This window comes from Amaranthus tricolor, chromosome 2 (assembly GCF_026212465.1).
Source record: "Amaranthus tricolor cultivar Red isolate AtriRed21 chromosome 2, ASM2621246v1, whole genome shotgun sequence".
Lineage (NCBI taxonomy): Eukaryota > Viridiplantae > Streptophyta > Magnoliopsida > Caryophyllales > Amaranthaceae > Amaranthus > Amaranthus tricolor.
This window is the reverse complement of record NC_080048.1, coordinates 40,082,272-40,108,461: the sequence shown is the minus strand read 5'-3', so window position 1 is coordinate 40,108,461 and position 26,190 is coordinate 40,082,272. Positions and strand designations below refer to the sequence as shown.

Below are 26,190 nucleotides of genomic sequence, written 5' to 3'. Positions count from 1 at the left end.
TTTAATTTTTAGTTTATATAATCAAATGAAAAGTTTTCATTTGTTTTCACTTTATTTTTTTTACATAAAGAGCAAAAGGTTACAATTATCACGTGGCTGTTTAGCTTTTTATTAACTACATGGTGATATTAGTTTGATTCTTGTTTAAATACATCTACTTTATTTTAGTTTTTGAATTTAACATAATATTTACTAGTGTCATATGAAATTTTACATAATTCTCAAATAAATCATTTCAATCAATGACTATGATTAATTCAATCATGTTAATTACTTCCAAAACTAGAACTATGTGGTGTTAATTGATTATTTATCATATATCTCATAATAGCATTATTTTTAAAAAATATTGTTTTATATTTAATTTTTAACAAAGACATAATATTGACAACAAGAGTGTGTAAATGATATTTTTGGTAAGCAAATTCATGGAAATCTTATCAATTTATGCAATCTTTATTTATTTTCAAATTACTTAATTGAATATGTAAAAAGATTAAAAAATAATTATTTAGAGTAAGATACTTCTTATACTAGTGTTATCAAAGCAAATTATGACATAACTTAGCTTTAAGTAAGTATGTAATTTAAAATTAAACTAATAACTTATCAATTTGTAAGAAATTTACTTAAGAGTATAGTATTAACAAATATAAACTCGACAATATATATATATATATATATATATATATATATATATATATATATATATAATCCAACCATAAATAATTCCCTATTTAGGGAAGGAATGTAAGACTATTTAGGGAATATTAACTTTTTTGAAAAAATTTCCTAAAACAATCCAATCATAAATAATCACATTCACAACTTTAAATAAATTCAAATAATTTGATGATCTGCTATAATAAGTAATTTACCAAAAAAGTAAATTGAAAATTGATGTAAAATTAGTGTAAATTTTTTAAATTTACATAAAAAATTACGAATGATAAAAAATCAGAAAAAAAATGTAACATTTTCTTTCGACATTTTATTTTATTATTTTTTTAATTTTAAATAAAACTTGATGTAAGTCATCTCATTACCGTGTATACTCTAGACAAATACACTATCAAATTTAAATTATTCATAGTTAATCAATAAAAAAATCATAAAAATTTTAAATTATTACAAGTAATTATTTCTAACATTTTATTAGTGCCATATGACTTATGACTTTGAGTAAAGAGGAAGTGAGAAAAATTGATAGCCTCATATTCATGATCACATGAAAAAAAGGGGGCCTACCTCTAAATATCTAAATTCATCACTTTCAAAATCTGGAAAAGGATATTTGTCAAATTATACATTTTTCTGCTAATCTTTCCATTTAGTTTGAGTAAGAAAAAGTGAAAAACCCAATTGCATGGCTCAGCATTTGAGTGCTTGTTCATCTTCAATAGCAGTGAAAGTTTCTTCCTTTACTAAGAATGAGACTTGTTTTCTGCCATCTTCTTCCGTTAATTTTCCTTCAAAGCTTCAATCTTCCAAATGGGTATCTTGTATTCTTTCAAGAATTTACAAAACAAGGTGTTTCAGTTCAGATTCTTCAAATGGGCATCATTTAAATGCAATTTCTCTTCAAGATGGTAATGATTTTGTTTTTGTTGGATTATAATGTATTTCTGTTTTTGGATTGTTGTAGTTGATGTTAAAGAATGTGAATTTTAGTTGTGATTCTTGGTGCATCTTGTCTGATTTGATACCATTTGTAATTTGTAAGATTGGGCTCATGCCAACCATAATTTTGATAGAGGAACATTCTATGCCATCAAGGGTGCATATTTTAAATTTTGTATGCTAATATTTAGCTTTGTTTTTGGACTTATTAGTGAGTGTAAAGTAGACATAGTGGTGAGAATTATGGGTTGCCTAGTGGTTGAAGGTTTTCGCTTCAGTCCTTTTGATAGGGGTTTGATTCTACCAAGTCGATTCTCCTTACCCTTGAATAAAACATAAGGTGATAATCATAGGTTGTCTAGTGGTTGAAGGTTTTCGCTTCTATCCTTTTGATAGGGGTTTGATTCTATAAAGTCCATTCTCCTTTCCCTTGAATAGAAAAATAAGGCGAAAATGGTCGGTTGCCCGGTGGTTGAAGGTTTTTGCTTCCGTCCTTTTGATAGGGGTTAATTCTCCTTACCCTTGAATAAAAAAATAAGACGAAAATATTGGGTTGCCTAGTGGTCGAAGGTTTTTGCTTCAGTCCTTTTGATAGGGGTTAATTTTCCTTACCCTTGAATAAAAAAATAAGACAAAAATATTGGGTTGCCTAGTGGTTGAAGGTTTTTGCTTCAATCCTTTTGATAGGGGTTAATTTTCCTTACCCTTGAATAAAAAAATAAGACGAAAATATTGGGTTGCCTAGTGGTTGAAGGTTTTTGCTTCAATCCTTTTGATAGGGGTTAATTTTCCTTACCCTTGAATAAAAAAATAAGACGAAAATATTGGGTTGCCTAGTGGTTGAAGGTTTTTGCTTCAGTCCTTTTGATAGTGGTTTGATTTTACCAAGTCAATTCTCCTTATCGTTGAATGAAAAAATAAGGCAAAATCATGGGTTGCCTAGTGATTGGAAGGTTTTCGCTTCAGTCCTTTTGATAGTGGTTTTATTCTACCAAGTCAAGTTTCCTTACCCTTGAAAAATAAAATAATACGAAAATCATGGGTTGCGTAGTGGTCGAAAGTTTTCGCTTCTGTCTTTTGGATAGGGGTTCGATTCTACGATGTCAATTCTCCTTATCCTTGAATAAAAAAATAAAACATAGTGAATCATATTGTTTGTATAGTAAAAATATTATTTATTTATATGAAGTGCAGATTGTGTCTAATATCATTTTGTTTCCATTCTTGATGGAGACAAATATATATAGTTTTTGTTCTTAGATCATGATGGATTATAGCATAATGACTTGCTAAATCATGTGTCAATCTTTATTTTAATGTTGCATTCAAAGGAATAAGGTTGCATACACGACCCTGCCTAGGTTGGAGCTAGGTTGGGAGCCGTATAATGGTATTGGGGTAATAGAATGTCGTTGTAGTAAAAGATTACCTCCTGCCTTGATGAATAAACTGACAGCCAGTTATCCAACTTTCCTTAAGTTTATGACATGACCATATGGGTAGATGTTCAGTATGTTGTTTTCTTTCTTTTTTTGAATAATACTAGATTTATTAATAAATAGTCATACGACATCTATACCAGAGATCAAAATTAGCAAATACATAACAACTTTAACCAAAAATAATTCTAAATTAACAAAACTACGATCGTTGTGTATGAGATCTGACAATTCTGAACCTCTTCCACATTGCTGTTTGATACAACCTTCTATGAGGGGGTCTTTCGATCTGTTGTAGTCTTGAGATAAAATTGAATTTGATGTAGTTGATAGTAATTGCAATTTTAATGTCTGCTGCATTGTCACATTAATCTCTACCAATAAATCAACTACAGACCAAAATTCATAACCAAAACTCTCACGAGGAGAGAGATTAAAACCCAATATATGGTAGAATCAACCCAATGAATGGGTAGAACAGTGGACAAAAATCTATTCTAATCATATTAAAAAAAAGCTTAAAATAGTGAAATTAGGGGCTTACCATCAACTTTTGGTTGATGATAGCCACAAATCAACTATGGAGATTAGGGTTTTTTTAGAGAGAGATGAGAGAAAAAAGGGAGGCGGCTAATTTTTTTAACTGCAAGAGTTTTTTTTTTTTTTTTTTTTTTTTTTTTTTTTGGGTCTAAGGCTCCAATATGTTCAGGCTGTTGTTTTCTTAGAACACACTATTGTGATTTTTAAGCAAACTACTTGTTTTGTATGAAATTTATTACTTGGAGATATATTCAGAAGATTTTATAGCTTAATGATACATCTTATTAATGACTTCATTTCGCCCAAGGGCTATCTTGCGGAGTTTCCTGGTTATCAACAACCCTTCAAGCATCAGATGTTTTGGATTCTTAGACAATTATGAGCAGGAACCGAAAAATCCAGTGTTAATAGCCTAACTTATTTGACAAAACTTCCTGAAAGCAGGCTGAAGTTCGCCAAAAAAAACCATATTAGGCTAAGTAAAACCTCTGGCCCCATGGACAATTAACTAAATTCTTAATCCTTCTTAGGAAAGCATATGACCCAGGTTGATTTTTGTCATGGTTTTCATGTCACGAGTAACAGAACTGACACATATCCTGTCTATATTGGGAATTCATGTAATCTTCTCAACCTTCTTTGGGGAGCAAAGTACACAAGCTACCTCTCATATTGTATATGTTACAATAATTGTTACACTTCTATCTATGCCATCAATATAAGCATAACTTGCTGATTGAGACAAGTTGTTGGATGGTTTATCCCACATCAATAAATTAAAGATGTTGTGCACACTTTATAAGTCATTGGAGCCTTTCTTCCATTGCATTATGGTTTTGGGTTCGTATCTTCTTGGCTTATGGAGTGTGTGCACCTCATGTTTTCGCGATAATATGCTGGCATTGATAATAAATCCAGTTAAACTTAACACAAGTGTTTGATTCTTCTCAATAACTAGTCTTTCAATATGAATGTTCATGCAGCGCGGGAATTCATAGAGCTTTATATGAATCTATTAGGCATTTTTCACCCTCAAATGCTGAATCTCTTGGGCTTCATGCAGATATGCTTGTTACTCCAAATGTTGCAAAAAACATTGAACCACAAGAGGATTTCGAGTCGTTTCCCACTTTGGAATTTGTTAGAGAGCCCACACTTAGCATAATTGTAGTTGGTGCCTCGGGAGATCTTGCCAAAAAGAAGATATTTCCTGCAATATTTGCTCTCTATTATGAAGGATTTCTTCCCGAGGTACTTTTCCTAAGAATACAAATTCAATACATATTTTCTTTTCATAGTCTTATGCATTCGATATGTTGTTGCAACAAGAACTGTATGTGATTGTCCCTTGCAATCATATTGTGCAGAACTTCAATGTCTTTGGCTATTCACGAACAAAGATGAATGACGAGGAGCTGCGGAACTTGATCAGCACAACCTTAACCTGTAGAGTAGACAAGAGGTACGGTATATCTACATTCCTCGTATTGCTTTGCCTAATTTATTATGAACATGTACTCGGTATTTATTTACTAACCCCGATGTTTTACAGGGAAAATTGTGAAGATAAAATGAATGAATTTTTGAAGAGATGTTTTTACCATTCCGGTCTGTATAATTCCGAGGAAGACTTTGCTGAATTGGACCGTAAGCTTAAAGAAAAAGAGGTACTTCCATTCTTTACGCATTTATTTTTTATTTAGAAAGTACTTGTTCAGTTTTAAGCCTGCAGAATTTTACCAATGATGGTTCTACATATTTGGGTATAAATTGCAACCAAGGTTGTTAGAATCGGGATTCTACGTAGGATTGTTGAGTGGTAGGATTGAAATCAGTAGAATGGGATCGTAGGATCGTAAAATCGTGTTATGACCCTAGTTAATCCTACCACCTAAATTCGTGAGTTGAGTAGGATCACGCGATTCCACCAACATTAAGATCCTACTTAAATCCAGAGCAGTTGCCTATTTTTGGATCGTAGGATCGTAGAATCGTAGATCATGATGGAGATTCTAATGACGATGATTGCAACTAAAAGAAATGGATGAAGTATGAGATTTTTCGAGGTTTTTTAGTATTTGACACGAGGGGCGACTCCGGTAATCAACCACTTTCATTTTATTGTACGACCCCCGGCCCTAATTAGTATGGTTTTTCCTTATTCCAATGTAATTTATTAATGTTTAGCTTGGTATTTACGCTATCAATATTGCATTTTTCTTCTTGTAATAGTTTATTGCTAATTATGCTGTTCAAAGACGCGAAGTAGCTCCATGTAGTCGGATGAGATGCAAGTATTAAGGATTCGGAAATTAAATCTTCTAAATATGCTTTTGTAGGCTGGTAGACTGGCCAGTAGGCTATTTTACCTTTCAATACCGCCAAACATTTTTGTTGATGTGGTACGATGTGCTAGCCATCGAGCTTCTTCTGAGAGTGGATGGACAAGGGTTATTGTTGAAAAACCATTTGGACGTGATTCAGATTCATCTCGTGAATTAACTAGAAGCTTTAAACAATACTTGACTGAGGACCAAATATTCAGGTATAATTCCGTCTGATGCCTTCTCAATGGTTTCAAAAATAGCATCGCAAAGGCGTATGTTGTCTAACCTTGAACTGTCCAGGATTGACCATTACTTGGGGAAAGAGCTCGTTGAGAATTTATCGGTTCTGCGCTTTTCAAATCTAGTTTTTGAGCCTTTATGGTCAAGAAACTACATCAGAAATGTCCAGCTGATATTCTCGGAAGACTTTGGTACCGAAGGACGAGGGGGGTAAGTTCGGAAACCCAAATTTGCTTGATAAAGCTCTAGCAGATAGAATAATGTTGGGATGGTTTATCCCACATCGATGAATTAAAGATGGTGCGCACACTTTATAAGTCATTGGAGGGAGCCCTTTCTCGTATTGCCATATGGTTTTGGGATGGTATCTTTTTGGCTTATAGAGTGTGTGCACCTCGCGTTTACCTGATAATATGCTGGTATTCACAAGAAATCCACCTAAACTTAAAAAATAATATTTTTTTATTGCATTTTTTGTCTTAGATACTTTGATAATTATGGAATAATCCGCGATATAATGCAAAACCATCTTCTTCAAATTCTAGCGTTGTTCGCAATGGAAACACCCGTTAGCTTAGATGCCGAGGATATCAGAAATGAAAAGGTATTTTTATTTATTTCTTGTTATTTCGTAATCTTTGTAATTTTGATTTTCCTTGGAGAAGTAGTTGTGAATTTGTGATTTTGTTTCTTTTATACGTCTAGGTGAAAGTTCTAAGGTCAATGAGACCACTTCAGCTGCAAGATGTCGTGGTGGGTCAATACAAGGGTCATAGCAAAGGAGCAAAAACATATCCTGGCTATACGGATGATCCGACTGTGCCAAATAATAGTATCACTCCTACTTTTGCAGCGGCAGCATTGTTCATTGACAATGCTCGATGGGATGGAGTTCCTTTCCTAATGAAAGCGGGAAAAGCTCTTCATACAAAGAGGTTTGCATCCCTCGTTTTCAATTTTATACTCGGACTTCATTTTTAAACAACCTTGTTGTCATTACTAACTACAGTAGGTTGCATACATCGTACCCCCAAAACCCCACCTCATTTGATGTTTTGAAATGCAGAGCTGAAATCCGAGTGCAATTTAGGCATGTACCGGGAAACTTGTACAAAACAAATTTCGGTACTGACTTGGATAAAGCAACCAATGAGCTTGTACTACGGGTGCAACCGGATGAAGCAATTTTCTTAAAGATCAACAACAAGGTTCCTGGACTTGGCATGAGATTGGACCGCAGTGACCTTAATTTGCTTTACAGTGCAAGGTGAGGCGTTATCGCACCACAAATTGACAAACTGTTTTGCTAGAGAAAATTAATGAACTATGGAATGATTGATGATTAGGGCTTAAAGGTTCAAGCTTTATCCGTAAAACTCTCGAGAATAGCCGTATGGAGACTCTTGTTCTGATACAACCTTAATTAATGAACTAGAAATGAAATGCAATAGGAAATATGAGCGATAATAAACCAACATACACTCAACATGGTGTACTCTAGTCACCAAACTTCCACATAAACTTCCTTAGGGGTATGGGTTGAGTACATCCCACCCCCACCCCAACCAAAAAAAAAGAAAAAAAAAAAACTCTTGGTGGGAGTTACTTAAAGACATGAATGCAATGTTGTTGTAACTCAAGTTATTACAAAATTGTGTTCCAATTATTGAAGGTATCGAGGAGAAATACCGGATGCATACGAGAGGTTGCTTCTGGATGCCATAGAAGGAGAACGAAGGCTATTCATTAGAAGTGATGAGCTCGATGCTGCTTGGTCGTTGTTCACGCCACTATTAAAGGAGCTCGAGCAGAAAAGGATAGCACCGGAGTTGTACCCTTACGGTAGTAGGGGACCCGTAGGAGCGCATTATCTTGCCGCTAAGCACAATGTCCGATGGGGTGATCTTAGTGGCGAGGATTCATGACTTTGAAAAGGAAGATGCTGGTACATATGTTCACTTTGCCATTTTACAAGCTGCCATTGCCTGAAAATTTGAAACAATTAAGCAATTTTAACAAAAAAATTTTAAAATGAGCTTCAGGTAAACTTAATTCCATAAATAAGCGTTTTTATGTCCTAGCCTAAGGTTAGGTTTGTTCACAGTTATTAACTGCTAATAAAAAAGTTAGTCAAAAAAGTCAAAATTGTTTGTTTGCAGTTATCAGAGACAATGTCATATGTTAGAAGGGACAAAAAACAAAACAAAAACATAGTTTGTTCGCAATTAGTAACTACGAACAAACATAATTTCCACTTTTTCTGTCTCTTCTAAAGTTATGACATTGTCACCTTTTGTTCGCAGTTACTATCTGCGAAGAAATAATTTTGATTTTTTTTACTAAATTTTATGTTCGCTGTTACTAACTGCGAACATACCTGACCTTAGGCTTGAATTTGGAGACGCTTAATTTTGAAATTTAGTTTACCCGAAACTCTTTTTTTATTTTTTCAGTTAAAATTGCTTTATTTGTTTCAATCTTTCCCATTGCCTCAGGAGGAGGATATTGTTATGTATGTCATATGATTTGTATTGTGAGCTTGAGACTTGTAGAGTCAAACTGTGGTGCATACTGGTAATTCATCTGTTTGAGTCCACTCGATTTTGAGTTGATTTGTTTAGGTGTTTATGGGCAGGTTATCCGTCAGGCTCGACTTACTCGGTTCGAAAAACGAACGTACTTAACAATAATTTTGGAAAAAGAAATCAATTTCCCTTACCCACAAGACTTGTTAATTTTTGAAATTGGATCAAGTTCGGATCCGTAAAAATCAAAATAATTGGGTAAAGATTGTTCGTTATCTGGATCCAGTAGTTTTTACCCCTAACATTGTTACGCTATTATTGTTGGCGATTTTATTTATTTTTTTCTTATTATTGCGTCATAGGAGATTCTCAAAGATTAATGGACTTAAATCTTATTGAAATTTGTTTATGAGCATCTCTAAACTCTTTGGCATGTTTGGCAAACAGTTATTAGTTGGCTTATTTAGTTGATTGACTCATAACTCATAAGTTAGATGTATATGTCGATTGCATATGTTTTCTCTGTTTTATATTACTTGCTTCAAATCAATTTTTACATTAATAATCATTTTATAGTAATTTACATATTTCAGCTATTATTCGAAAAAAAAAATTATATAGTCATGTGAGATCTTGTTTATTTGTCTCGTCATGTATTTTCATAATATCAAATGTTTATAATTTTTAGTTATGTATAACTCTAGATATAAACGATTCGACAAACGCATTAAATTGCGCAAAAGTTTATTTAGTGGAAACGGAAGAAGCAAATGTTGCGTAGAATTAGTCATTGAATGGTTAAACCAACAAATTAAATTATAAACCATCAATTACCACACAACTCATTTAACTTCAAATTATTTTTTTGGTGAATTTTAAAATCATTTACCAAATAAATATTTTAAACTGTTTGACTAAAAAAAATTATGAAAAGAGAATATATAGATAAATAAAAGTTATTTAAGAAAGTAATACTAGTAAATCACTTATGTGTCCCTATCTTATAAAAGACTTTTGAGATTTTATTTTATCTTTTACATATTTTGTTTATTTTAATATTATGTATTTTGTCTCTTTACAGTTATTTGATAATAATCGTCAGTATTTAAAATTTTCTAATTATGAAAATATAATTTCTTTGTTTGAAGTCGTCTTGTCCCGAAACAGTGTTTGTAGCTCAAAAAGTCAATATCAAGGCTTAGATTGAATTGATTGGCACGAAACCAAAACCCCTGCAAAACCCTTCTCCCTTTGTCTTCTTCCTCAAAGCGTCAGAAACCTTCAACTGCGACGGAAAAAACAGGGACGACGGAAAATAATCATGACGCCGGCGTTACAAAGCGTCGTTCGAAGAACGTCTCTCAACAACCGTTGCCTTTTCTATTCAAATTTACTTTCAAAACGATCTGCTTTTTCTTCTCCTTCTCCCTCTACAGCATCTTCATCACAAGCCTTCTCGGAATCTTCTGATCCTCATCTTGCTTCAATTCGTTCTATAACTAAATCATTTCGATTCGCCTCTCTTTTCAAGTTTACCTTGATTGGCACCATTGCTGGAGCTCTAGCAACCGCCGGTTATGCCACTTTTGGTTTGTATTCTTTTCACATTCTTGTATATTTTATTGTTTTGTCTAGTTTTGTTTTACTTTTTAAGGATTTATTATTGCGTTGCTGAAAATTTAAAACTATCAGAACCCTAGATTGCAAAAAATTCAATTAAGGGAGACCAAATAACCATAACTAGCTAAAAATTGCTGGAGGTTGACCAATAAGCGACAAAATTTTATTATCTCAATGCCTGAGCTTCCGCCTAGGATGATTTTTATGTTATTGATAACAAAGAGGTTATATATCGAATTGAGTGATTGACTCTGAGAGCAATCATCATGATGTACACATAATTTAATGAGCCCTTTATCTAATCTGATTTCAAGTTCTGCGTCAATTAAGAGACATCAGGTTGACCAATTTACTATTAGATTAGTTGTATAAAATAAGTTAAAATTTTAGGCTTTTCATTTTTCTCCTATCATATGCAGCTGCAGTTACATACTACTAATTTACCATGATAAATTTCTTCTTTATCCTAAGCTGCATTTGACTGATTACTGGTGTAGCATATAGTACTGATGAAGTAGATGAGAAGACAAAGGACCTTCGATCTTCGATCAAGCAGTCCATGGTAGATGCTTCGTTCACTATTAATGTAAGTTTCTGTAGTTGGTTTTGCAATTGCAAAGAAATACCTCACATGAAGCTTTATAAGTGTTTTGATTGCCATCCCCTGTATACCTTCGTCTTCATCGATTCATCCATTGATAATAAGAGGTACCATTGAAGAGTCGTAGTGTGGACTTGTAGTACTATACTAATATAGTGGGCTTTGTTTAATGGACCGTCGCCTATTGGTTTACACCAATGCAAGACTGGTTAATCATTAACGTCATATAGATACGTAACATATGAGGCTTTTACTTGTACAAATCTTCTTGTCATGATTCACGTTTTGCCTTTTATTTCGTATTAGTTGCAAATTACAATGTTGCATTGGTATTCCAATTTCGTAATGGAAGACGAAGAAAAATCACCCTTTGCTTGATTGGAGCATTAATTTGCTTTCTTATGTTGGATGTGTGTAGTGCATCATTGTTTTCTTTTGAGTATGCATGTTAATCCATACATTTGTGCTACGATAAAACCTTTTTCGTGTGTAACTACAAATGAGATGAGAGGTGTCTTGCAATGCAAGGCCTACTTAAATAGTGTTAAAGTAAATACAGGCTAGAAAAACGAAAGGTGGGGGAAAGAACTACTTTGTACTTAAATATTTGGAGGCTTTAAAAATAATTTTCTTCAGCATTTGTGATTTGCTATTTTTTTCAAAATGAATTTTAATTGCATCCTTGTGTTAATAGTTTCTTTTAAGTAAATCTAGCTTCTAGACAATTGATATTCTACCAAAATGTAAACTTTGTTGATCTGTACCTAATAACAACATTGCATTAAGCAATACTTCTAAGTTGCTCTGGCATAGGTGGGGTTTAAGGGTTAAATGTCACAACCTTACCCTTGTGCTATTATTATTATTATTATTATTATTATTATTATTATTTGGTGTATAGATAAAGTGTGGATGGGATTTGATCCTTGTCTTGGGTTCACATCACAAGACTTCTTTAGCTGAATTAACTCACATCTATCACCTTGATTTATTAGATATTGGTGAAATGGCCAAATATGAGTTAACATTGTCAAATTTAAAAGAGTGATTACCTACAGGTTTTAGATACACTGTATCAAAGATTTTATTCTTTTACATGGGAAAATAGGTTTTTCGTTTGTATGCTCAACTTACCCCTACTGATTTGTCTTTCAATTTAGAATATTTTCCCTGTATTTCATGTTTCATCGCTTGAATATAGATCTCTATATGCTTGTAAAATATGTATTTAACTTTGAAGACTTCTTGTACTTAATCACCCTGGTTTTGATAATGATTGAGAAATTGAAATTGATTGTTAACCCATTTCTTTAAAATGGTTGTTCGCTCAGAGCTTAGAGTATTAAACTGGATTTACATGTTCATAAGACATTTAGATGACATGCTCTTTCTTGTCAATGGTAAGATTGCACAATCATGGACTCCGACCAATAGTGAATAGTAATGTCCTCATGGGTATTGTACAACTGTTTTGTGAATTCTGAACATTTTGCTGATATAAGGATGTTATGATGCGATGAGAAGGCATGGTACATGAATACGAGAATGTAAACTGGATAAGAACTAATTTTGTAGGATTTTAATCTCTATCAATCAGTAGGTGTTAGTCACGGACACATAGCCTAAGTACACAGTGCGTATGATGTTTTAATTTGATATATCCTTCTGTATCACCAATATACTGCAATTTCTTGCCACACTGATATTCATTTTTTTTCTCCAGACACTTCCACATCTGATCTATATTTCTGCCATGTCAGGTAAATTGGTCTTCTTCCTTTTTCCTGCTTTATGTTTCTACTTTGAATGTTTGTTTTTACTTCCGATACTCTTTATCTATCTATCTAACTACCTACATATCTATCTTTATAATTGATAGCTTCCCTGAAACACTTTTTTAACCATCAATGTTGTAGCAGCCCTATACACCGTTAGCCAGAACAAATGTAAAAAACCTGTCAAAAAAGTTGAATCATATATATATCGATTGAAAAAAATAGGATGCTAACATACTATTGTTTGCATTTAGATTTACTATGAAACTGAAATTGCTAAAATTCAATTACTAGTAACAACAATGTCCAATCCTTAGCCGCTTAACCCTTACGATTCCAAATTACTAAAAGTTAGTTAACCTTGTTAACTTGCCTTCGATAAACATTTAATTTTAAGTTTTCTAATTTTTTCTACGAGTTTAAATCTTGCGTTGCTTGGGCCTTAACTAGCTTTTTCTCCCAATGAAAACCCTCAATCATTTAGAAAGTTTTCTTTCCCTCTCTCTGACCATTACTTTTGTCCTTTCTGATTCATCTTTTAGTTCCATGTAAAGCTGTTAATCTTTACCTGGACCTCAGGCGGTCAACAGAAGAACGTATCCAGGTGATTCTTTTGTTTAGTATTTCCTTATTTACGTTCTTTGCTTTCCTTTGGTGGCTGAAGCATCATTTTGGTTTTAGGAGTTTGCTGAACCTTACGCAGAGAAACTTCTTCCGGACATGGTTCCAGTAGAAGAACAAAATAGAGTCTTCACACTCATTTTGGATTTAAATGAGACACTAATTTGTACTGAGTGGAAGGTGAGTGTTATTTCTGCTTTTGATGTCTTCTTCATGTGGCGTTGCTTCTGCCTTTCTCATTTATCACACTGAAACTTATTCATGTGTCATGATTTGAATTGATATAGATCTATATATGCAGCTGCTAACTACAATTTATGCTGCATAGTGAGAAAAATTGTCAGATCTTCTGAATAATTGTTTTTTCCTTTTGGTCCAAAGCGTGAGACAGGGTGGTATACTTTTAAGAGACCAGGATTGGATGATTTCTTGGAGCACTTGGCTCAAATATATGAGATTGTTGTTTATAGCGATAAAATTGTGCGTAAGGATTTTTATTTCCATACTTCATTTATTTTAGAAGTGTGTTATGTCGTATCACCTTGTTTATACACGTTATGGTCTGTGCAGTTGGAAGAACAGATTATTTATAAGCTCATGGAAAAAGGTGTGCGATACGTTCTACAGAGGCCAGCCACAAAATATCAGGATGGGAAGTTTTTCCGGGTTTGTAGATGCTAGTTTGTCTATTTTGCTTTCTTTTTGCTCTCTGTTTGTGACTTTTTCCTTATCTATGAAGATTTTAGTTGATTGATCATCTTTTTTCTTTGGGTATAATACTGGCGTTGTTGCTGGATTGGCAAAAGACAATGTTTGTCTGTGAACTGCTCATTTGTTATCTTTAGATTAGCAATTACGTAGAAAATTTCCCTTTCCTAAACTGTTCTAGTTTATCATGATGCTGAAGAACATGAAATTGAGGTCGTGATAAAAAGTATTTGCTAGCTATTAATATGGTCTAGACAGGCAAAGAACACAATTTAACTTCCTAATCTAGATGTGGGATAAGTTCTAGAGATATTGATTCCTGGAGTTTAAGATGGTTAAATTGGTGTGATGTATCAGTTCTTCCAGATTATTAGTCACTTTGCATAGATTTATTTAGGGATAAACATTTTGATGAATATACTTTGTAGGAGTGGGCTTAGTTTTGCAAAGCGTGAGGCGTAAGGGGCTGCACCTCGCCTTTGTGATCCTCAAGCACGCTTTGAAGTACATTTGAAAGACATAGTTTTTTGGATCTTCTTTTTATTGAGTTTTGCGCCTTGTGCATGTCTCTTGGACTGCTCCTCGCCTGGACTATAAGTGCTTTTCTCGTGCCTGGGACATGCTTTTCAAAATTAGGCGGGGTGTACAGAAGTTGGGATATTTTTTACTTTTTCCCTTTTCTTGTTGGTCAAGTATGTTTAGGATGGTCCGCTTTGTGTTGCTTGATACTCCTTGTACTTTAGAGCAATAAAATCTTGGATTATAATGTTAACAGATATTTTGCCCCCATTGACGATTTTGTCATGTAGTCAAATCATGATGGGTCTTTGTACCATTTCTGACTAAGGCATTGATTGCTTACACAAGAAGGACAAGGGTGAAGTTGGTAATTGAAGAAGAATTAACTTTCTTTCAGTTACAAGGACAAATTGGGAAAATAGGCTGAGAATTTGGTTACAATTAGAGAACAGTGGAGTATCCAACAACAAAGAAGTAGAAAGCTAGCAAAACTAGGAAGTGTGTAGACAGAGGCATGCTGAGAGAAGATCTTGTTTCATTTTTTCATATCTTTGATTTCTTTTATGTTCTAACTCTGGCCCTTTTACCTGAGCAGTTCTATCACCACACTGGTGTAGACTAGTAGAACCTTGAACTGATGCTTAGCTGTCGTTTGAAATCCTATAGTATGGGTAATTTATGCATGTAGCTGTATCACCATATGTCCATGTTCTAAGCAGGTGCATGATACACTTTTTTTGTTCTTTGGGTTTATATTTGTTGTTTAGATGAGAAATTGGCCGATCAAAGGGAAGCAAAGGTTCCTTTTCGTTCTCTTTCCCTCACCCACCCATTACAAATGCCTTTTTAATTGTTTGCATTTTGCTCTTATGGTAAGTTAGCAGTGAGTCATTTTTTGGATGACCAGGTTAACTCACCTTCTTCTGCTCTACATGCCCTATGTGAACCTCTTTACCTAGAAATCGGTTGCATGTTCTGTCCACACTGTAGGGCCTGAACCTAAAATTCCAGTGGTACCATATCAGTTTGAAATGAACTGTTTCATTCTCGTTCTCAGAGATAGAAAAATATTCTGGTTGACAGTATACTCTACCTTTCTGTCAAGATAGGCTCTAAAAGAAAGGAATAATAGTAGTTTGGAAAATCATCCTCCCTATATGGTTCCAGATGGTTCAAATATAGGTGTAATATGTTTGACAACAAATTTGTAGAATTTATTTATTCAAACATTATCTGTTTTAAGCTTTTGGTTGGGATGTTTTCTTACAAGTAATTGATATCTGTGGCATTTTCGCTTTGTTTAAAACTGTGAATCTTATTTAAAGTCATTGACAATTCTTTTATCACAACTGCACAGGACCTCTCCAAATTAAATCGAGATCCTAAAAGAGTTCTCTATGTGAGTGGATATGCACTAGAATCCTGCCTTCAGCCTGAAAATTCTGTTCCTATTAAACCTTGGAAAAAAGAAGTGCATGATACAGTACTGATTGACCTCATTCCATTTCTTGAATGTTAGTAATCATCTTCTCATTTCGTGATTGCTGGTGTGGAAAGTATAATTTCTTTGTATCTCTGTCTCGTTTAACTTGTGTTTCCTTTTCGATGTTACTTGATAGATGTCGGAATCAATAAACCTGCTGATATAAGAGAAGTTATTTCCAACTACCAAGGAACTGACATACCTACTGAATTCATTAATCGTTCTAAAAAAATTCAAAGGTAATATCAATCACACTTTTATAATACTTGTTTGATCTAATGTATCATGATGCATGTGTGAGGTGTGTGTTTTTTCTTCCCTGTAAGCGATGCACATATTTTTATTAGTCTTTGTTGATATGCTTGTTTGCATTGGGTTTTTGGGTTGGATGTACACAGTGTTATCCTTGCTAGTAATATCAAATAAGTTGTTTCCAATTGACCCTTGGTAGCAATTATCATCTGCAATTTCATGTAAATAAGAAGTGCATATAATTTAATGAGTCATATTAATACAGTCCATTCATCATCATCATCGTCGTCATCATCATCATCAGTTTCCTGTGGGGAACAATGTGTTTCACAGAAAAGAAAAGTTGGCAGATAATAACCTAAACCTATGTTACTACGATTCATATGTCCATGTCCAATGTGGATACGTGTCCTACACTTGACTATTTAGTCAACTTTTGAACCAAATTGAAGTGTTTAAATGTCTTACACATGTCCGAGCATTAAGGATTGACATCGGTAGTTGATATTAAGTGGATAGTCCGAGAAACAAAGGCCTATAGGACCAAATGAGTAGAGCGTAAACATGTAAATAAATTGTTTGTTCATGCCAGTACTTTGAACTGTTTCATTTTGTTCCATTTTTGCATCATCATATAATTTCCTTTGTCGCGTTCATTCATTTCTTTCTAATTCGATCGAATTAAGGCACACTGAGTTGTTTTTGCCCTTAAAATGGTGTTTATTGCTTGCTTATACGTTGAACTCTAACGAATGTATTGATGAATTGCAGACACTATAACAAACAAAGGGTCTTTCCCTGGAGTCGTGACTTGAGGTCGTAGCCTAGTAGAAGCTGCATGTATCCTCATTTTCATGTAATGTTTAGTGATCCGCCAGAGTTAAGTGGTGCATGTTGTTCTTGGAACATTACCATTTGTAGTATTCTAAAACAAATTATATTCCAACAGTTACCGAACAGTACTGTAGCTAATTAGGCAATTAAATGTTTAATAGTTACAATTGTTTAACTATAATTATGCACTACAAACAACTAACATCTACTCTAAGTCTATCTTGAGTCGGACAAACCTTATAAAATTGAAAGTTATTACATTTATAATTCAGATAAGCTATTGTTTTTCAATTTGGTAATCAAAGTTGGCCTTTTTATGAATTGAAAATAAATATATATATTGATTAGAAATCAAAATGCTGTTGTTAGCTTTATCCTTATACATAATTGAAGATGAATATAGAGCACAACCCTTTCTCTATATTCACATTAATACTATTATCAAAGGTCAATAATCTATATACATGTGCATAGCCAATAAGCAACACCAAAGGCATTTTCAGCAAAACACCTCCACAATCTAAGGAAAATCAAATTGGGAGGGTACTCTTTTTAAAGTTCATAAGTAGTCTTATCCATCTTCTTAAAGGGCATTTAGTTAAGGATATAGGCATGTTAAAGAATTATTTCCCCTGTATATCATTAGTTTACCTCAAACTCAAAAACATTGCATTCATTATATTCTTAAAAATATATATATTTCTTCGTATAATTACATCAATTTGTTAGGTATTTATACATAACTAAGTTTATGAAATACTCATTTCTCATAATTGTCGTTCAAAAGTTATCATCGTATTCTCCGTCATTAAAATTAGTATTTTATCCTTCTATCAAGCTGTCTTTACTTTAGCCTTGATTAGTTATACTTAAATAAAGTATTTTTAACCCTCACACTTTATATGAACATATTGCTTAATAAGCCCTTAGATGGACACATAGAAATAGTTATTAACTTGGTCTTTAGGTGCATCATAAATTCTTTTCCTCATATGTATCATCAATAAGAGATTGAAACCTTATAGATTCATGCAAATTCACATTGTTCAACCATCATCATATTCAATATGAAATTGCATTTCATTCATATAAATTATAATCAAAATCTAAAAGGAGTTAGATGATGACAGACCATATCCTTATCAAAAGAGATAAAGAAGTTACAGTCACATATTATATTGTACAATTAATTTGTTATATTCATATCATAATTGCATTTATGTTATTACTCCAATTCTTACTAAGTAAATAGGGATTTGAATATACCATATAACATTGTTATACCAAATACTCAAATATAATTGCAATTATTAGTGAGAATCTTAACAGCCTTGCAATCTATTTATGTTGAAGGGTAAACAATATTTGTGTAATAGAATGTCATTATTTTTAGTAATGGAATGAGAGAAATTTAATGACATATTAATTATATTTCCTTATTGGTCACCAAACTTGACAAATGAAGCAAAAATATCAAATTGCAATATAGAAATAAAATAAAATAAAAATATATTTATGTATGTTAACCTAAATAATTAATTCAGAAAAGAATAATAAATATAATGACATCACATTATATTTTGATGGACAAAACTACCCATCACCAAATTCACTCCTAAAAAAAGTTGATTAATTAAATTAATTTTATAATAAAAAATTTATAAATATATTTGTATGCGCATCATACACAAAGGTGCATTTTAGAAAATCATCACATTAATAGAATAAAATACGCTTTACTTTTTATAATCAGATTATACATTACACAAAGTATCATTTTTATTCATTTTGGTAAAACTATTTTTTTTTTCTGTCTTAAAAACTCTCTAATCTCTTTCTCTCTCTTCTATTTTCTGGTCTGAATTTTTAACCCATGTCCAAAATTTTTTTTTTGATTACCCATTTGCATTTTCAATTTTCTTTGAATTTTCTTAGTTTTTTTTAAGTCAATGAAATCTTTTAAAAAATTTGAGCAAAAAAAGGAGAAGATTTAGGGTTTTTATAAAATTTTATTCTAAAGATTTGAAATTTTTCATGTTTGAATTTAGTGAAGTTTTGAAGAAATTTTTGCTGATCGATTGGAGGTTTTAGACGATCTATGCACTGTTCAGTTGGACTCTCAGTAAGTTGAACTATATTTTTGGTTGAAATTATTTGACTATTTTAGGAGTAAATTGATATTTTTTAGTGATTTTTTAGCTGTTTTATTTCATTGTTTTGAGATTTTATCTATTATTATAGTCTATTTTATCTGGGAGTGATCTTTTTTGTTTAGGAATGTATAGATTTTGGTTGAATTTTTTGGCTTGTTTGTTTTTCCAGTAATTGGGGTTTTTTCTGCTTTATTTTTAATTATGTAGCTTGAAATTAATGCGCATGTACTGTGAATTTCCTTGAAGCTTTTCTGGGTTTTTGTGGGTTTTGTTTTTTCTCATTTGGGTTTTATTGGTTGAAGATTTAGCTCTAGTTTGTTGTTATAGATCTAAAATTTTGGTAATTAGGGTTTTTGAATTAGAGCTCAAATTTCTTGCTTTGCTTTAAAACTGACATATTACTGTTTAATTTTGAATTTATAATTGTTTACTTTTCCTTGAATTTGTAGTTGTATGTATATCTTAGTATTAGATTAGATTTGTTCTTAAAAAATTTTTGGAGGAAGTTTTTTTTTTTTTTTTTTGGAATTTACTACTGATTTATTTGTTGAATTGAAATTGAAATTTAAAATTGACTAAATTGAATTGGGATTTATTGTTTTTGTGAGGTCTGAATTTTTTTGTTTGGGTTTGACTGAAGTGCAGATATGTAGATATGGGCAGTATCAGCACTCACTTTCAGTGTATGGGCTCTGTTTCTGATTTTATTTATCATTGAATAGTTGAATATTGAGTTGTTGTGTTTGAAATGGAGTCAAAGAAAGAAGAGGCTCTTATAGCCAAACAACATGCTGAAAAAAGATTTGCTGAGAAAGATTTTGTGGGTGCTAAGAATTTTGCTTTAAAAGCTCAAATGATATGTCCTGAATTAGAGGGTATATCCCAAATGGTGGCTACATTTGATATATATGTTGCGTCCGAGTCAAAAGTTAATGGGGAAGTCGATTTTTATTCGATCTTGGGGTTAAAACAATCGGCTGACAGATCTCTGGTTAAGAAACATTATAAAAAGCTTGCTGTGTTGTTACATCCCGATAAGAATCGAACGGTTGGGGCGGAAGGTGCGTTTAGGCTTGTCTCGGAAGCGTGGACCCATTTGTCGGATAACGCTAAGAAAGCTTCGTATGATCTTAAGAGGAATGGTCAGTTGTCTTCTACAGTGGTTGCTGGGGCCGGATTTTCGAACTGTGCCAATTCGTCTCTTCCACCGACATTTTGGACCGTTTGTACTTCTTGTCAAGTTCAATATGAATATCTTCGGAAGTATGTTAATAAGAGGCTCTCGTGTAAGAACTGTCGTGCTACTTTTATGGCAGTGGAATTGGGAACTGCTCCGATCAATGGTTCTTATCCGGTTTCTCAGTTTTCGGTTGTAACTGAGAATGGATACAATAGTCATGGGTATAACAATATGTCATTCTTCCCTACGAATACGGTATTTGTTCCGGGAAATGGGGTGCCTGGATATCACCCTGGTCATGGCTCGGAATATGTTTCAAACGTATCATTTCAATGGAGCACATCCCCAGGATCGTCTGCTGGATTCGCGCCTTCTACTGATGCAATTTATCACAACAATGGGCATCCGAATAAACCCGGGAAAAGGGTGAAGGCAGAAGTTGATACAAGAGTCGATGGTTCAGTCGGATATAACCAGTCGCTTGCGACAGCAAAGGTTACACGACCGTATAAGAAAAGAAAGGTCGATGGTGGAGTTAATGGTTACGAGTTGGGCGCTAAGGTTGGTACAGAGGCAGCAGTGCTGAATGAGAATGGATGTACTGTACCAAAGTTTTCGGTCACCAGTGAATCTTCCGTTAGGCGACCTATTCCGCCATTGATTGATATTAGAAGCTTGTTAATCGAGAAGGCTAGAACAGTGATTCGGAAGAAGCTGGAAGAGATAAAATCGTCTGCAGCTGAGAATGGCCAAAAACCTTACAGGGAACCAGGTAAGCCAGCAGAATTTCGGAGAAGGGCAAATCCGGGTATGTCCCATTTGGAGCCCCAGAAATTTGGGCCAGTGAATCTAACAGTTCCTGACTCTGACTTCCATGATTTTGATAAAGACAGAACAGAAGAATGCTTTCAACCTAAGCAGATATGGGCACTGTATGATGAAGAAGACGGCATGCCCCGCCTTTATTGCCTGATACGCCAGGTTATTTCGGTGAATCCCTTCAAAATGCATATTAGTTACTTGGGTTCTAAAACTGATACTGAGTTTGGACAAGTAAATTGGATAGATTCCGGATTCACAAAATCGTGTGGGCATTTCCGAGCTACTAATTCTGATATCGTTGGAGAGGTCAACATGTTTTCTCATATCCTGAGTCGGGAAAAGGCCGGTCGAGGAGGATGTGTTCGGATTTATCCAAGAAGTGGAGACATATGGGCCGTGTATCGAAATTGGTCGAAGGATTGGAATAGGTCAACCCCTTACGATGTGAGGCACCAATACGACATGGTGGAAGTTCTCGGTGATTACGATGAAGAAATCGGGGTTTATATCGCTCCACTCCTCAAATTAGAGGGTTACAAGACAGTGTATCAGAGGAACACAGACAAGGATGCAATTCAATGGATCCCGAGGCGAGAGATGGTACGATTTTCGCACCAAGTCCCGTCTTGGTTGCTGAAAGAAATGACTGATTTGCCGGAAGGATGTTGGGACTTAGATCCCGCTGCGATCCCAGATGAACTGCTGCAGCCGGTGAAGGACATAGCGATCGAAGATTCGGATAAACCTAATGAGAAAGAAATTTGAACATCTAATACAACTCATTTTGAGCATAGTTGGAGATTATTGTTGTGTTGTTTTAAGGGATTTAACATAATACTGATAGAATATCATAAAGTAGGGCAGAATGTTCACCATAGGATGATTTAGTGTAGTTCTGATGTGGGTCACATCACAAGTTGATCTACTACTCCTTATAAACCCTAATCATTTTACAGGGTTCATTGTTCATTGAGTTATGGTGCTATCTTGCAACTTGTACTCATTTTTAAATTCATTCTCTTGTCTTTTTTACAGGTTTTGGATTTGATGTTTGAGTAGATTGCTAGAGTAGATGTCAAAATTTAATGTATGTTGTGCTATTTTGTTTCTTTGAGTTTACTACTTTATGCAAATTAAAGCGAGGACTATTTTGATGTGTGACAAACTTAAAAGGACGGAAAAAGTATGGTTTAACTAAGGTTGTCTGTTTGTGTCATTGATCAGGTTTTGCTTTTGGGTTGGTGATGTCAAAATTTGATGTATGTTGCTCTTCTGTTTTTTTGAGTTTAGTACGTTAGGTAAATTAAAGTGAAAGCTTTTTTAATGTTGTGTGGCAAACTCAAAATGACGAAGAGAATATGGCTTAACTAAGGTTGTCTGTTTGGGTCATTGATCGGGTTTTTTGGTTGGTGATGTCAAAATTTGATGTATGTTGCTCTTTTGTCTCTTTGATTTTACTACGTTAGGTAAATTAAAGTGAAAGTTTTTCTGATATTGTGTAGCAAACTCAAAAAAACGGAGAGTATGGTTTAACTAAGGTTGGTCATTAATTGTTTTTCGAGTCGAGTCTTTTGGTTCGTTTATTTTTAATAAAATGGGCTTTTACTTCATATATTTCGTTTAGATCAATTTCGTGTCAGTTTAATTTTGATCGAGTTGAACTTATTTATCTTCTCTATTTAGATGATTTTTTTTTTCTTTCTATCAATCTTGTTATATTCAACTAGTAGAAATTCATAACTTTTTAAAACATTTTACATAATCATATTGTTTTTACAAGATTCTTTTCCCAAAATATTATAATTTAGGAAAATAATTCTCACTTTACGTCAAAGGAAAAAACAATTTCCTATCCACCGTCCATGTCAGACGAATTTTTCCAAAAAAAATATTCAGAGCAAACCGCCATCCTAGATGACGATTTGGTAATTTTACCAAACCGCTATCTGAGATAGCGGTTTGCTTTATTCTATAATTTAAAAAAAGCAACAAAAATGCTAAAAATGTGAGGTGCAGGTTTTGATCCCACAACTTCACAGCTTAGCAATACCTACGCATTAATTAAACTTTGTATTTTGAGATGAGGTAAATCTCAAAATTATTATACGAAGCAAAAAGAGTTATACTAAAATAAACCGCAATCTCAGATGGCGGTTTGGTATTTTCATAACCAACTAAAATCGCCACTTTAGATGGCGGTTTAGTAATATTGTAATTTTTTTTAAAGTACTGTTTTAAATAAAACGCCAAGTAAGGTAGCGTTTTATATTAGATGTTACACAAAAATCGCTGTTTTAAGTGGCGGTTCTAGCAAAAAAAAAAAGGCAAAAAAAAAATTTCTCTTAGGGAATTATTTTCCTAAATTACAATATTTTGGGAAAAGATTATTTTTACAATGAATATAGTAAGGAAGACTTTAATATCATAATTATATGACTTAAACATAATTTAGTAATCTGGGCAAAATGCAATAACAATGTTTCTCAAAATTGATGGGTAGTTTTCCTTGGAAAATGAAATCTCAGCTTGGGGAAGTAAAGATTAGGTAGAAGTAATTATTATCAATAATATTATTTTATTTTACCAACAAAGAAATAAATTATTTATTTTCGGTGGAAAATGTGGCATAATGGTGGAGTACATTAGAATATTCTGTATATTACCCCACCTTTATTTTTTGAACTTTCAGAAATATATTATAAAAATAAAAAGAGATAAACTCAAATTTTTAAAAATACATATTGGCACAGCATTGATTTTTCCTTATTATTGATTTTTTTGTTTTGAAGAGTTAATGAAAGTATGCTAATAATTTATTCAGTTTTGTTTTAATTTTAGAAATTATAAAATTGATTATAAAGATGAGGAAATAATAGTTCAACCTCTAAAACTCAACTTATAATTTAACAAAATCACATATGATTACATACTCTTAATTTTAGACTTATATAGATAAATACGAGTATGATTAAGTCATATTCAATATATCTTGCTCAAAGAAGTAACGATTAAAGGTTTAAGAGACAACAAATTGTATCTTTATCGAAAAAAAACTACATCCTTAGTAAAAAAGATTGCGATCAATAGTACCCTCAACTCGAGATAATCTGCAAATAAAAAATAAAAAACAATAGTACAAGACAATTGGGAAGTAGACAAGTACTGAGGCTAATAAGTAGAAGCATGATTTTAACTTTTTAAGTATACACTTGTAATTAGGATTTATACTTGGCAATAGCTGATGAGACCTAAACCTAATTCAATATAAGTGGGTTTAAATTAAGATTTTTGACTCTATTAAGTAAATGGGTTAATCTGATTTGATTTATTTAATTAAATAAGTTTTGGTAAGGTCAATTAGCATAATCTAAACCTATTATTTAATATTTTCCTATTTTTATTATAGTAGATACAATATAAACAATTCCTAAGCAAAAAAAAAAAATTAAAATTCAGGCCCGAAAAGTAAAATGTAATCAATGATAAAAAAAATGTAAAATAGAAATAAAATCGTAGATGGTTTAAATGAGTTGAAATTAGTTTGCAATTGTGATTTTCATTCCAATTAACTAAATGGGTCAAGTTTAGATTAAGAGATTTTTTATATAATCCAAAAATCCGAATATAACCCTACCTAATTTGTTTTACAGGATTACTTGAAATAATAGTAATATTCTCTCCAATTCACTACTAATGTCATATTTGTTTTATGCACTCTATCCAAAGGTAATAAAATACAAATTAAGAGTAAAAATTAATAGTATCTAAAAAGCAAATAACACATTATTAGTGAATGGGAGCGAATATTTATTAATAAGAAGCTTGCTAATACGTTAAAACTCATTTATCAATAATGGTAATCAAATCAATTTTATAATAAATTTTAAAATATTTCAAAATTTTGAATTCAATAGGATCTGAACAATTTGAGGGGTGATATTTTCCCTTTAATTAATAAATAAATACAAACAAAATAGAGTAAATAAAACAACACATCAGTTTTATTGGGGCCACAATATAGAAAAGAAGAAGCTTCCTTTCAAAGCAAAGAATGATTCCAATTACCAATATTATTGCTATCATATCATTATATTTGAGTAATTTGTTTTGCTCTTTTAGAGAAGATAAATAAATAAATAAATAAATAAATAAATAAATAAATAAATAGTTGAATGATATAATCATGACACATGCACATTACAAATATTTATTTCTAAATAATTTTAAAAAATCTCACATATTTGAATTATATGTTGCAACTCAAAAGAAAAAAAAAAGAATATTTGTAATCAATTCTTATCATTTAAAATTTTATTCTCAATATTTAAAAATACTAATAATTATATTAAATTAATTTATTAAATTAAAATTAGTTTTTGAAAAAATTACTTGAGAATTTAGGGTACTTATAATAATGGATTTGGCTTTAAAACCTTTATAACATAGATACTATTCAACATCTTTTTCTATTTTCAACTATTTCTCTTTTAAAATATTTAGATTTAGATAGACCTATAGTTTAAAATTATTATAAGATTACTTATTATACTCTCTCATTTTCTAAGTACATGTCCATTTTAATTTTACACACTATTCTATATCAAATATCTTTAATTATACTTAATTAAAAATTATAAAAAATAATATTTACAAATTGACAGACAAATTAAACAAAATAAAAACTAAAAATAATTGATCAATAATATAAAAAAATTAAAACAACTGATATGAAGTTTAATACACTCATGTAACTTCTCTATGTCGCCAATAAATTACTGCGACTCTTAAGGAGTACTAGTGTTTGTAGGGATGGTCATGGGTGGGTCTCGCTAGATTCGGACCCGAATTCAAATTTAAGGGTTTAAAATTTTCAGATTTAGACCCAGATTCGGAGGATTTAATGGGTTTAGGGTCCTTAATGAGTTTTAAAC

The 26,190-nt window shown here is 32.5% G+C and overlaps 3 protein-coding genes across 6 annotated transcripts; all 3 read left to right on the top strand.

The window, feature by feature from the left end:
* Positions 1 to 1,255: 1,255 nt before the first annotated feature.
* On the top strand, positions 1,256 to 8,954 carry LOC130806052 (glucose-6-phosphate 1-dehydrogenase, chloroplastic-like). 3 transcript variants are annotated; one of them, XM_057670956.1, is made up of 11 exons: positions 1,288 to 1,589; positions 4,663 to 4,850; positions 4,967 to 5,061; positions 5,152 to 5,266; positions 5,939 to 6,144; positions 6,227 to 6,376; positions 6,650 to 6,770; positions 6,872 to 7,101; positions 7,233 to 7,433; positions 7,839 to 8,111; positions 8,802 to 8,954. In XM_057670956.1, the coding sequence occupies exons 1-10, from the start codon at positions 1,367 to 1,369 to the stop codon at positions 8,089 to 8,091; spliced, it is 1,782 nt and encodes a 593-aa protein (XP_057526939.1). In that variant the 5' UTR covers positions 1,288 to 1,366; the 3' UTR covers positions 8,092 to 8,111; positions 8,802 to 8,954. The 3 variants fall into 3 exon arrangements, with proteins under 3 accessions (XP_057526938.1, XP_057526939.1, XP_057526940.1); XM_057670955.1 differs by having other exon boundaries at positions 1,256 to 1,589; positions 7,839 to 8,954; XM_057670957.1 differs by having other exon boundaries at positions 1,359 to 1,589; positions 4,583 to 4,850; positions 7,839 to 8,954.
* An 885-nt stretch (positions 8,955 to 9,839) lies between these two features.
* On the top strand, positions 9,840 to 17,318 carry LOC130806053 (mitochondrial import inner membrane translocase subunit TIM50-like). The gene is made up of 10 exons (XM_057670958.1): positions 9,840 to 10,280; positions 10,809 to 10,897; positions 12,636 to 12,672; positions 13,230 to 13,291; positions 13,369 to 13,488; positions 13,690 to 13,788; positions 13,879 to 13,974; positions 15,893 to 16,049; positions 16,155 to 16,257; positions 17,042 to 17,318. Exons 1-10 carry the CDS (start codon positions 10,013 to 10,015, stop codon positions 17,091 to 17,093), a joined length of 1,083 nt encoding a protein of 360 aa, XP_057526941.1. The 5' UTR covers positions 9,840 to 10,012; the 3' UTR covers positions 17,094 to 17,318.
* A 1,571-nt stretch (positions 17,319 to 18,889) lies between these two features.
* LOC130806051 (uncharacterized) lies at positions 18,890 to 22,438 on the top strand. Of its 2 annotated transcripts, none has more exons than XM_057670954.1 (2): positions 18,890 to 19,226; positions 19,903 to 22,438. In XM_057670954.1, exon 2 carries the CDS (start codon positions 20,006 to 20,008, stop codon positions 22,022 to 22,024), a length of 2,019 nt encoding a protein of 672 aa, XP_057526937.1. In that variant the 5' UTR covers positions 18,890 to 19,226; positions 19,903 to 20,005; the 3' UTR covers positions 22,025 to 22,438. The 2 variants fall into 2 exon arrangements, with proteins under 2 accessions (XP_057526937.1, XP_057526936.1); XM_057670953.1 differs by having other exon boundaries at positions 19,898 to 22,437.
* The last annotated feature ends 3,752 nt before the right edge of the window (positions 22,439 to 26,190 follow it).